Source organism: Cupressus sempervirens, chromosome 10, assembly GCF_028749045.1.
Source record: "Cupressus sempervirens isolate cs-2001-9-10 chromosome 10, ASM2874904v1, whole genome shotgun sequence".
Classification (NCBI taxonomy): domain Eukaryota; kingdom Viridiplantae; phylum Streptophyta; class Pinopsida; order Cupressales; family Cupressaceae; genus Cupressus; species Cupressus sempervirens.
This window is the reverse complement of record NC_143127.1, coordinates 406896512-406909674: the sequence shown is the minus strand read 5'-3', so window position 1 is coordinate 406909674 and position 13163 is coordinate 406896512. Positions and strand designations below refer to the sequence as shown.

Below are 13163 nucleotides of genomic sequence, written 5' to 3'. Positions count from 1 at the left end.
ATTGTTATGGCTTATCCTCTGAATCCTTCCTAATCAAAATATTCTTTGCAGATCCTTGGATGTTCTACCCTTAATCAGGTATCCTTCTTTATTCACATCTTATTCTCTTCCACGTCTTCTCATTTCAATCCACAACTTGATATTTCATATATATGAAACCCAATGTCAAGTTGACTTGAATACCCTTACAAATAAACAATTAACATCCACTAAGTTGACTTCCATAAAAAAAATTGTTCTATTGTAGGTCGGCTGACACTGAAATTGGGTCACTTGGTTACCATTGAGTTCCTTGGTAACCGACCTAACTTGGTTTACATATAAATCCTTCAATGACCGACCTAGCTTAGTTAACACTTGATCACCAAACTTGTCTTATTTTGAACTTTTGCTCAGCTGATACTAGAGTCTTTTGAGCTCAGTTACTACTAGTAGTGCTCTGTTAGAATGTAACATTTGTGTAACATCAATGACAATATATAATTGAATAATTGTTTTCAACAGTTCCCTCTTTGGCATTGATAGCAACACAACATGTCACAAGCAAAGGAAACTTAGAGTAATTAGAATGATTTATAAGATTTTATAATATCCTTAGTTTCATTCTGATTCTTCATCCATGAGAACTCCCTCTGAGATTCTCCCTTTGACATCGTATCTTCAGACTCCATTTGATCAAGTTCTCCCTCTTGGTGATATACAAGTTTCTTCCTCTGATTCATGAAATCAATCTCCCTCAATTCTTTTGATATGAACATGACATATTCAATCTCTCCCACTTTGACATCAAATGTCAAAGACTTTATACAATGAATTCATAATGTACCTAATGTACTGATTCATATGCAATGAGCTCTGACTTCTTTGCATCAACTTGATAAATCTTCAATGTAGTTAGGTTGATGCATCACTAATCTATACTCTAGTGAGCATCAAATAGGGGAATGGCCCCTAGCTTTCCTCTGAGATACAAAAATGCATCCTTAGGTAATGGTTTGGTAAATATGTCAGCAACTTGCTCTTTTGTGTTCACATTTTTCAATCATACCTCTTTATCTTGAACTAATTCTCTCAGAAAATGATACTTGATTGTAATGTGTTTTGTCTTAGAGTACATCATTGGATTTTTTGATATGTTGATTGCACTTGTGTTATCATAGTAGATAACCACTGGGTCCTTGACTTCATTTATTCTTGACAACAGTTTCTTGATCCAAACTATGTTGGAACAATTAAGTGATGCAACAACATATTATGTCTCTGTTGTAGACTGAGAGATGCAATTCTTCTTCTTACTGGTCCATGACACTAGCCTCTTTCCAAGAAAGAATGCTCCTCCACTAGTGTTTTTTCTATCATCAACGCTTCCAACCCAATCTGCAACAGTAAAGACTTTTAACTCAATGTTTCCTCCTGGGTTGTACCATAGACCATAGTCTTGGGTGCCTTTTAGATATCTCATAATTCGTTTGACTGCCATCATATGATTTTCTCTGAGATTTGCAGAAAACCTTGCAACTATGCCAACTATTAATGCAATATCAGGCTTGTGTGAGCAACATATTGAAGTTTCCCAATCGTGGATCTATAGGTAGTTTGGTTTACCTCTTTTGAATCATCATCCTTAGACAATTTGTGTCTAGTACACATAAGTGTTCCAACTAGTTTAGAATCTTCCATTCCAAAGGTCTTCAAGATCTCCTTGATATATTTTGACTGGGTAATATGAATGTCATCTCCCATTTGATGACCTTGTAAACCAACAAAGAATTTTATCTTTCCAAACATTGACATTTCAAATTCTTTCCTCATTTCTTCAGAGAATGATTTACATAAGCCATCATGACCTGTGAATAATATATCATCCACAAATATTTTTGCTAACAATATCTTATTTTGTGGTCCTTTAATATACAGACTAGCGTTATCATTGGTTCTCTAAAAACCAATCTTTACCAGGTATCGATGTACGTTGAATCCTTTAAATGTAGCATATGCAAGCAATGTTGTAACCCCTTCAAGTCTAGCAACAATAGCAAATATTTCTCCATAGTCTATACCTTCTTCTTGAGCACATCATTTACACACTAGCCTTGCCTTATTCCTTGATACTTCGTCGTTTTCATTCAATTTGTTTCTAAATACCCACTTTGTACCAATAACATTTTTGTCCCTAGGTCTAAGAACAAGAGTCCAAGTATTGTTCCTTTCAATTTTCTCAATCTCTTCAATCATTTCCTCTATCCAACTTTCATTATTAATACCATCTTTTATAGTTCTAGGTTCAAATTCAATAAGCAAACATGTACCTTTCAGTTTGTTCCTTGTCATTATGCCTCCTGTCTGATCTCCAATTATTTGTTCGGGTGCACGATGCCTATTGACATATCTAGCAAGTACTTACTTCTAGACTCTGGATTTGTTTCACTTGGTTCACCATGCTCAAAGGTTCTGTGAAACTCTAAACTATGCTCGGGTCCCACTATTTGAGACTCAGTTTCCTCTGATTGTAACTTTGATTCCTTTTCTGTTGGCTGCAACTTGGTTTGCACTGCCTGTTGCTCGTTTGCTCTAGTTGCAACTCAAGTTGCACTGCAAACATAGGTGACTTGGGTGGTGTTGACTATTGGAGTGATGTTATCTGTTGTTGCCCAATCACATTTGTTTGTACCTTTGGTAAAGTATCAAACTCAAAGTAAACAAAAATTTTGTAGTCCTCAAGTTCCTTGCTGCTTTGTTCTAGACTCTTTTTTGCAAACTCATCAATTTTTACATGTGTGCTTTCTATAACCTTGTGAGTAGCAAGATTCAAACATTTATATGCTTTGCTCTTATTGGAGTACCTTAGGAATATGTCTTCCATCACTTTTTACATCAAACTTTCCCTTCCTTGTCTCTTTAAGATATAACATTTGCTTCCAAATACTTTGAAATAACATACATTAGGTTTATAGCCATACCATAATTCATAAAGAGTTTGATCTGTATCTTTCTTCAATTGAACTCAGTTCAAGGTATGAATTGTTTGTTGATTGCTTCTCTTTGGTATTTGGATGCAACATTTTTCTCTATCATCAGTGTTCTTGTACAATCCATGATGGATATATTTATTCTTTCTGCTATATCATTATGTTGAGGTGTACCAGGTGCAGATACCCATATTTTGATTCCTCTTTCATTGCAAAATTCATTGAATTCATTAGAGATGAATTCTCCTCCTCTGTTTGACCTTAGGCATTTTAAATTCTTTCCTGTTTCTTTTTCAACTCTAGCCAAATACCACTTGAACTTTTAAAAAGATTCTGATTTGTCTTTTAAGGACATTACTGTCACCATCCTAGAATAATCATCAACAAACAAAATGAAATATTTATCTCCACTATAGCGTTCTATGCCTATTGGTCCACAAAGATTTGTATGAACTAATCTAAGACTTCTTCAGTATTGTAATTCTTACTTTTGAAGCTAGTTTTACCCATCTTTCCAATCTGACATCGTTTGCATATGGTCATTTCAGGTCTCTTCAAATTTGGAATACCTCTTACTCTTTTATTCTTACTTATAGTAAACAAATTATCAAAGCTTACATGACACATTCTTTTATGCCATAGCTAACTTTCCTCTACTTGTTCCAAAAAGCATGAACTTTCAGTGAGATCTAGATAGAATAGATTACCTTTTGTCTGATTGCCAATTCCAACTAGGTTTCATTTACCCTTTAGTAGCCTGGCCTTCTGATGCACGAATTCTACCTTGTATCCAATGTTGTTTAGTTGTGCCACACTTAGAAGATTGTGCCTCAGTCCTTCAAACCAGTAAGCATTATCACATTTGAATTCATCAATCAATGCAATGCATCATTTTCCCTTCACATAACATGGTTCATTGTTTCCAAGTTTAACACTTCCACCATCATAGTGCTCCAAACATTCAAACTCAGTTTTATCACCAGTCATGTGATGAGAACATCTATTATCCATGTTTTATTTTTGCTAACATGAGAAATAAGTGTCATCTTTTCATTATCCTCATCATCTTACTCATCTTTAATAGCAATGTATACAATTTCATCTTCATTATCATGTCAAAATCTTCAACAATATAACAAGATTTCTTACCTTTATCTGTGTAATCTTTGTAGCTTTTGAAATCTTTCTTTCCTTGTATTTAGCAATGTTTTCATTTTCTCTCATTCTCATATGATCAAATTGGCCTCTTAGACTTTCTGCTTTGGCTCTTTTCACATTGTCATCTCCTCCATAGATCTTTTCCAGCTTATTCCACATATCAAAGGCAGGAGAGTAATCTTTGACTTCATCAAATTCAGAATAGTTGAGAGAGTTAGCAATGGCAATCATCATTGTATTGTGATTCTTTTAATCTACCATATGATCCATAGTCAAAGGATTAGGAGGTGCCAAATACTGGTTCTCCAAAAGAAGTAAGGTCTGTTAGAAGCCAACCCTGTAAAAAGTTACAAAACACACTGTTAGGTGTGACCTGTTAAAAGATTTGAATCATCCTATTAGCAGTAGCCTTGTTATAGGTCTTAGGACACTTCAATCTACAAATGTCACCTTGTTAGAGGATTTACAAAAATGATTGTTAAGTCAACTCTATTAAGAGATTTCTTCACCGCTACAATTGTTAGAGAGTAACAATGATTTGACCTGATTATTGAAGGAATTGATTTGCAAATTTAGATCACTATTCTGGATTATCCTCTAGATACTTCCTGATCAGGATACTCTTTGCAACTCCTTGGATATTCTGCCCTTAATCAGATATCCTTCTTTATTCACATCATATTATCTTCCACATCTTATTTCAATCCACAACTTGACCTTTTATATATATGAAACTCAATGTCAAGCCGACTTGAATAACCTTAGAAATAAACAATTAACATCCACTAAGTCCATCATTTTATTAAACTCAAGTGAAAATGCAATGTCCAAAATTACACTCTTCGTCATTGTCATGTACTATTTGGCTTTTTTTTATGTCCACATCTCGTAGCATGTTATAGGATCATTTTATCTTGTACATAACCTTTTCCTCTCTAATTTCAGCATTGTGGTTTTTTGTGTGAACCTTGTTTTCTATGATGTATTCTATGTTTTTGTTAAATTTGCTCTCATTTTGTGATTGTTCCAATCAATGTGCATGGTATATAGGAATATGCAATATTCTCCCATCATCCAATACAATGGGTCCTTAAACAAATATATTAGAAGACAAAAATATAGCACTGCCAAGTAACAAGTATTATTGATGTAATAAGTGGCTTTCTTTAAATTAATAATTAGATATTTGAAATTCTCTCACAACTTAGACTTTAGACGATTGATACAAAATGGTCTATTTAAACGTTGTTAGATATTTTGAGACAAAATAAGATCATTTAATATTACAAGACTAGCCTATCTCATTTAGTAGTGTGCTTGACTTTAGTTTATCATATAACTTCATCTTTGGTCACTCTTGGAGTATAACCATAAATAAAATTTGTTTTACTAAAAAAACCATGATCAATACATCTTATATCTCTTATCATTAGTTCTAGAATCGCCTAATTTCACCCTCCCTTATTTAAGGATCACAAAATTTGTATTGTTGGTCTCCAATACCTCAAGAAGTATGTATTAGCATCTTTTTTATCCACCACCAATATCCATGGTCTTCTAATTCACCTCGTAATCCACTACACAAAAGGTATGGTATAACTTGAATTGGTTTATAGTGAACTTATGCATTTGAAAGATAAATCATATATTCTAATTTCACAAAGGGCAAGGTATGTATGCCTCATTTGTAGCACAATTAGATAACTCCCTACAAAGTGTATGGAGTAATCCCATATTATTAAAGCTATATGTAAACCCAAAAATAGATGACTCATATCGTAGACTATAAAAAGATTTGCTCCTCTTCTTTCATGTAATAAATCCTTAAAACATGTATGTAGATGTGTGCTTGTGTATGTAGAAGTGGATAACATGCATGTAATATGTGACCCAAATTGAATATATGCAGCACCCAAGTAGATGACTCATATTGTAGACTATAAAAAGGTTTGCTCCTCACCTTTCATGTAAGAAATCCTTAAAACGTGTATGTAGATGTGTGCTTGTGTATGTAGAAGTGGATAACATGCATGTAATATGTGACCCAAACTGAATATATGCCATACACGAATGCTTGCATCTCTATATATACACATACATACAAGAATGTGTACATGTAACAAGAATAATTGAGGGAAATGTGTGAGAGGCATAGAGACTAGTATACATGTTGTGGAGCTCGTAATCCAATGTGAATGTCTACTTACCAATATCAAAATTATTAACGATATGAATATTATAACTCCCTTTTGAATAGTTATCCATAATCACATGTTCCCTATTTCAAAGTCTATTGTGGAGTATTTATTGTTTAGATCAAGTAATTTGACTACAATTTTCATAAAATTGATAAGCCTCTAGATTGAATTGCATTATACGTAATTACAAGAAAATACAATGATTGTGTTGCCAGGCTACATAAGGCACTCTATAAGGTTGAAATCATCTTTCCAGCCCCCAGTTGTTGAGCTCGACTCGCGTAGGATAAGGGGTAAGGAAATTTTCACATGGGATAAGGAATAAGGAATCTTGAAAATATCTAAACAACCTTACTTAAACTGACCCCATGAGGCACATTTGCAGGTTACCCATTCTGCAGGAAAACTTGTGCTCTAATAATTGATTTAACCCCCACTGTAAAAACATGACCATGGAGTTCTTTTGACTATTAAGCAAACACTGTGAATAGAATTAGATAAGAATACATGCTTTGAAGCACTTGATGCTATTAGAAGCAATACTCTTGTGAGAAATTCAACAAAATATGATGAGAAAAAAATCTATGAAACAACAGTAAGGTTACACTGATTTTGTTTGTCCTGCAACTTTAACCCATGCATGATATTTCCTTCTCTTTGGAGTCCAGCATGAGGAATAGTTCTTTTTTGAAAAAATACTGCTTTTTGGTTCTGAATTGATGTTGCCCAGTTCAAGTTGGATAGAGTCCACGGTAAACAGAACTTTGAAGTGCAATAGAGGTTGAATTTGAACTTGTACCATTTGTTAAATTGTCATTAAAATTGCACTAGATTTTCCTTCTCTTGGGCTGACAGACTTGTGCTTCCTGGATGAACCAAGCCATGCCACACCTGAGCCAAGTTTGATATGGAGTCAATGGCAAATAGAACTTTGAAGTGCAATAGTGGTTTTAGTTGCACTTGTAGCATTTGCTAGATTGTCATTGAACATTGTACTAGATTTTCTTTTTTTTGAGCTGACAGACTTATTCTTCTTGGATGAGCCATGCTGTGCCACACTAGGCTTGCAATTAACATTTCCTGTACTATTCATTTTAGCATCTCCATCTGTAGTTTTAACCATATCATTATGAGACAATTTTTTCTTGTTGAAACTTGCCATTACAATTTCTGCACATTCCCTTTTCTCTGATTCCAAAACAGGCTCCACAGTGGTCAAATTTGCTTCAGTGACTGAACACTGATGCCGTTCTTTTTGTCCAGTTGTCCTTAATGGTAAATTAGATGGCAAAACTGTCTCTGGAGGAGTGAGAACAGACATTGATGCAAGGGTGTAATCCAAGAGAAATGTGCTTCTCACAAACCGATCTATTCTGCTGTAGTGTCGCTGTGAATATGGTATAAGACCCTCCAAGAGTTCATTAATGCCTCGCACCTAAAATGAAATGAAACAAACCAAAATATGTATATGATCAAGAAAATATATTATTTATGTACATGCACACCCCAAAATAGTATAAGACCTGAATACAGAAATACCTCCATGATGTCTGTAGGAGAAAGGACACTAAACAAATGAAATAACACAAACTGAGCAACATGACAAAATTTTGGCTTTGTATTCCATTCTCGAACATATTCTAAAAGCAATCTGAGTTCTTCTTTCCCTAGGCCACTTATCACTGCACGTATATGATTCTCTTCATGCCATATTCTGACAAAAGTAGACTTAAAGTTAGAAAAATAATTCAAGAAATATGAAAAATGATGGGGAAACTATTGAAACAAGCACCAGACCCCACCTCTGAAGTTCTGTAAAGATATTTAGGAGCTTATACGGTCTCCTTAGTTCAAATGCAAGTTGAATTGCTTTGACATAATTAGTATCTGCTAGAGCATTTGCCATGTCTTGATCTTTCAATGTTTCTTCTGCCTGTACCATCTCAAGGCATATATGTCAACATATAGAAGGCATGTAACCAAATATGAAATATGTCAAGAATATGTAAGGGCTCAAAAACAAAGACCAAAGCTACAGCAGTAGTAAGAGACCAACAAGCCGAACAAACTGATTTTCAATATAATAGCCATTATAATGACAGTATTGCCCAACTGCATAATCAGTACTACAATCAAACTGAAACTCGTTAAGAATACCTCTTTGAGAAGAGCTTCCTCCTCATCTGCAGCAGTACAATCATGCCACAGATTTACAAGAGAATCACTGCCACCACTTGCAAGCATTTCCGTCTTCTTGCCAACAGCCAAGGCCCAAATCTGCACAAGTATATGATTAGAAATATTATCAATGTAGTTATCGGGCATTGTCAGAGTTGAAATAGACAAACACTTTCTTATTAATAAATGACACTATAAGCCAACCCTATTTTACCAATAAAATATACAAAATACAATAAAACAGCGAAATGTAGTATAAACACAAAATTACGTTATGCATGAGGAGATACTGACATGTAACAAAATCATAACACATGATATAGCATGCATAGATCAACAGCTTGTAATCTAGAGTGGTAAACTTGAACAATAAACAAATAAAGGGAAAATAAAAATGATCCTTCTAACACCAGGAACAGATCTGCAAAGTGTATGATTAGAAATGTAATCAATGTACTTATCAGATTCTTTCTTTTTTAATCAATGAAAGTATATGCCAAAATCTTCACAACCAAATGAATCTTAGCTAAATGAGATATAATAAGTACTCTAAACAGTGAAATTTAATATGAACACACAAAATGATGTTATCAACAAGGACATACGTGGAACAAAATCTTAACACTGGAATATAGCTTTGCACAGATTGACAGCTTGCAATCTAGAGTGATGACTTAAAAAAAAAAAGCAAAGGAAGTGACGACAAAAGAGACTGGAGCCTCCAAAACATCAAATGTAGTTTCATGTCTGTGCAATGAAAACAAATATTCAAACAACGTATATACAAGATTAAAAGTATGGAAAAGACACCGGTGCATGAAACACATTTCATCTCATGCATGGTTAATGGCTTGAAAACTCGGAGGCAATCCAAAGCTCACCTTGTCCTCGTGCTGGTCAAAAGTTGCAATACATTCATTTGACTTAACTGTCCACAACTTCAACAAGCCATCAGCACCTGGGAACAAGAAAGTTTCAAACAGCACGCAGAATTATTATTGTAAATGACAAATATATAACAAATGAAACACAATCATTAATGTTAGAAGAAAACAAAGCAATTACATTTAAAAACAGATTTGATATTTAGAGGATGAGCAAGTGATTCTACCAGAAGAAATAAACTGTGTCCCACGAGTTAGGAATGAAGCTCGCAATACACTGGCAGTATGTCCTTCAAAAGTCTTCAAGCATGACCCATCTGATAATGCCCATATTTTGATTGTCTTATCACCAGAAGCTGTCATTACGCATTGGTCTACAGGGGAAAATTCTACACACCAAACTCCCCTTTTATGGCCTCTTAAAACCATCAATGGTACTAAATGTGGAAGCCTCCACACACGAGCAGTTTTATCCTGATTAAGGCACATAAGATATGGCACAGGCAATCAAAAAATCCCTTTTATAAAAAATGTTATTATCAATATTTGCTCTAAGCAAGAAATGTATAGCAATATATAACCAGCAGTGTACAGCTCAAAAACCTGAGACCCAGTACAGACAAGACTGTCATTTGGTGCAACTGCCACAGAATTTATGTCCTTGTCATGTGCCGCAACAGTTGCCTGTGAGCTGAGCTTGACTGGCTCTTCAGCACCATTAGATTCGAGCACATTTGCTAGATTCCACAATTTGATTGTGCGATCACTGAAACAGAAGAATAAATAAATCCCCAATCATTTCAATGCTTGCTTGTAATTTTTGGTATTCACTAAAGATATAGTGTCCCAAATGGAAAATTCACAAATACAAATAGAACCACACATGAAGTAGACAAGTTTGAACAAAAGACAGGTGACAGAATTTTAACAAAAAAGACTACTAACAATTACTTGGTATGCCTAATTCTGTTTCGGAACATTTTTCAAATTTAGACAACTCAAAAACCTATAGAAGAAAACTTTCTTGTTAGTAATCTTCCACGGGGACCTGCATCCTCACCCCCCCAACCCAAAAAAGTTGACCGTTTCGGAGACTGGAATGTTAAGATGGTAGGACACCAGGGGGATGCACCCCCACCACTCCCTGCAAGCAGGTTATAGCCCCAAGGTAATTCGCTTGGAGAGGGACATTTCAGAGGCATCACTCCATTGCTTTCCAAGTTTCCCCCTAATGGGGAAGTTGGGAGATGTCAGGGTTTCCCAAAGATTTACAAATGAAATACAATCATTAGTGTTAGGAAAAACTCCTAGCTGTCCCTTGCAGCTGGAATGTCAAAAAAGAAAAGTTTTAAGGATTTGTTTACGAATAAGTGAAGCAAAAGTATCAATCCTAATAGTTATATTGTCCTTGCTCACACCCTAAGCACTTATAAACCCTATAAATGGCATCTCACCCTCAAACCTAAACACAAGCAAGTTTGTCATCGTATCATGCAAGAGTGAATTGTAAGAGTAACGCTGCAAGAGTGAGAAGAAAGTAAGAACAAGAGCACAAAGAAAAGCTCGTGGCAGGTCTTCATAAATCCGAATTTATTGTTCAACATATTCATCAAGCCTTCAACCATACTTTGGCATTTGCATTTTACTCTTTTCATCATCCATTCCCAAATCTCTAAAATATATGTTCATCAAATGACAGCTTTTTTGTTTTCAAAATTTATTGTTGGTCTTTGTATATGCAAATTCATAAAATATTGTTTTTTAGAATGTTTTACTGTTGTATATACTAGAGAATCCTAAAAAATTAAAACAAGAAGTGTTCAGGGTTAAACTTGTAACATTGCTTTTATAAAAGCAGCATTTTAGCTTTTTTTAGTTTATTTATTGAAGTTCCTACAGGTAAACAATTTAGGATTTAATAGTTTGTGTATTATTTGCTTCTGTGCTTCATGCAACTTAATGTAAAGAGTCTTATCTGATGGTAGTTGAAGAACAATCTCTTATTTTTGTATACCCTCTACTTTTATAAATGTGTGACTTGAACTAAGAAAAAAGGAAAAGAGAAAATCCTTGTGTCTTGAACCCTCGTGTTATGTATGGTTTATAATTTAAACCATTAAATTTATTTCATGTATTGTCACCATGAGCTCGCATAGCATGACTAGCAACGAGGGTTAGGCAACCTATAAGGGTCGAAATTTGGTCAGAGGATTTGAGGACAGATAAGGGGTATGGTTTGGGCCAGTAAGGTTATTGTTCCATAGTGCTGGAAAAAATTGCCAACCATCCCTTTACTAATAAGTCCCCTTTGAGACAATGCAGCCATACTACATGTAAAGCGTAGGGCATCATGGGGCAGTAAGCTGTGAAATTATCAATTTTATAACCATGGACATTAAGAAAACATTACTTGAATTAATGCACACCTCCTTCATGCCTGAGGAAAGGCCTTGAGATATGTGATGCCTAGTCAATCAAACAGAAGGTTGAAATATATAAATTGCAGAACTGCAGTGAAAAAAAATATCACTTATAACTGCCAATATGCCATTGATGGTTATCACTAGTAGACTAGAGGGAATCATAAGGCAATAGTAAAGCTCCATATTAAATTTAGAACCAGATATACAAAGAAAAACTTGCAGAACACAAGAATTTTTATCTTGGGAAAACCCTCCTATTAGAGAAAATCCCAGTCACACCAAAATTATCACTTGAAAAGGAAAAAGGTCAGATCCTTTTACAAAGTTCTTTAACAGAGAATAATAATAAATCCTCTAAGCTATAAAATAGAATAGTAAACACAGATAAGTTATCTCAGAATGCTCTGATTACACAATGAATCCTACACCCCTGAGAATCAGGATACGAATACTAACTATAATCTTCATACAACATTCCTGATGATCTCAAGACAGAAATAGCACAACAAGCATTCACTGAACACCTACAGCAAAACAATCATTCAAACAACACTCTGCCAATGATAGTCGCAGAGGAAATGTCCACAATGAAGGTCTACGGAAAAACTTGAACGATGGCTCCCTCTCTTCAAACCAAATTAACACCTGAGTGATCACTATTATAATACAGAAGGGAAGGGCTTTTCTCGACATGAAGGCATTGATTATGAGGAGACCTTTGCTCCTACTGCAAAGATGAGCACTATCAGATTAGTCCTAGCTATAGCAACACAATTTGGCTGGAAGGTACATCAGATGGATGTCAAGAGTGCTTTCCTAAATGGTGATCTCCATGAAGAGGTCTACATGACGCAGCCTTCTGGTTTCAAGGTTGCTGGTAAAGACCATCAGGTTCTCAGATTGGTAACAGCTCTCTATGGCTTGAAGCAGGCCCCTCAGGCATGGTACATAAAAATTGACAAGTACTTCAGTGATCAAGGCTTCAAAAGGAGTTCTTCAAACTCAAATCTGTACATCAAGACTATTGACAGTGACATCATCCTTCTCATTATTTATGTGGATGATCTGATCATCACTAGCAGTTCGACATCTTTGGTTTAGGGAATCAAACAGAATTTATGCCAGTCTTTTGATATGACTAACCTTAGGCTCATGCATTATTCCCTAAGTGTTGAAGTTTGGCAACAATCTTCTAGTATATTCATCTCTTAGTCCAAATATGCCAAGGCCCTGTTAGACAAATTTCGTATGCAAGATTGCAAACCTGCATATACACCTATAGAGAAAGGTTCAAGTTATCAACAAAGTCTGATTCTCCTTCCGTTAATGATACTACATACAGGCAACTAGTAG

The 13163-nt window shown here is 35.0% G+C and overlaps 1 protein-coding gene across 1 annotated transcript in view; it reads right to left on the bottom strand.

The window, feature by feature from the left end:
• Positions 1 to 6462: 6462 nt before the first annotated feature.
• Positions 6463 to 13163, bottom strand: part of TOZ (Transducin family protein / WD-40 repeat family protein) — a 63284-nt gene continuing 56583 nt past the window's right edge. The window contains exons 8-14 of the mRNA XM_089803087.1: positions 9991 to 10153; positions 9615 to 9861; positions 9385 to 9461; positions 8483 to 8602; positions 8128 to 8258; positions 7865 to 8039; positions 6463 to 7760 (exon numbers count right to left, since the gene is read on the bottom strand). Of these exons, the coding sequence (XP_089659213.1) occupies positions 7239 to 7760; positions 7865 to 8039; positions 8128 to 8258; positions 8483 to 8602; positions 9385 to 9461; positions 9615 to 9861; positions 9991 to 10153 (1435 nt within the window). The 3' untranslated portion in view covers positions 6463 to 7238. The remainder of the gene's footprint in view (positions 7761 to 7864; positions 8040 to 8127; positions 8259 to 8482; positions 8603 to 9384; positions 9462 to 9614; positions 9862 to 9990; positions 10154 to 13163) is intronic.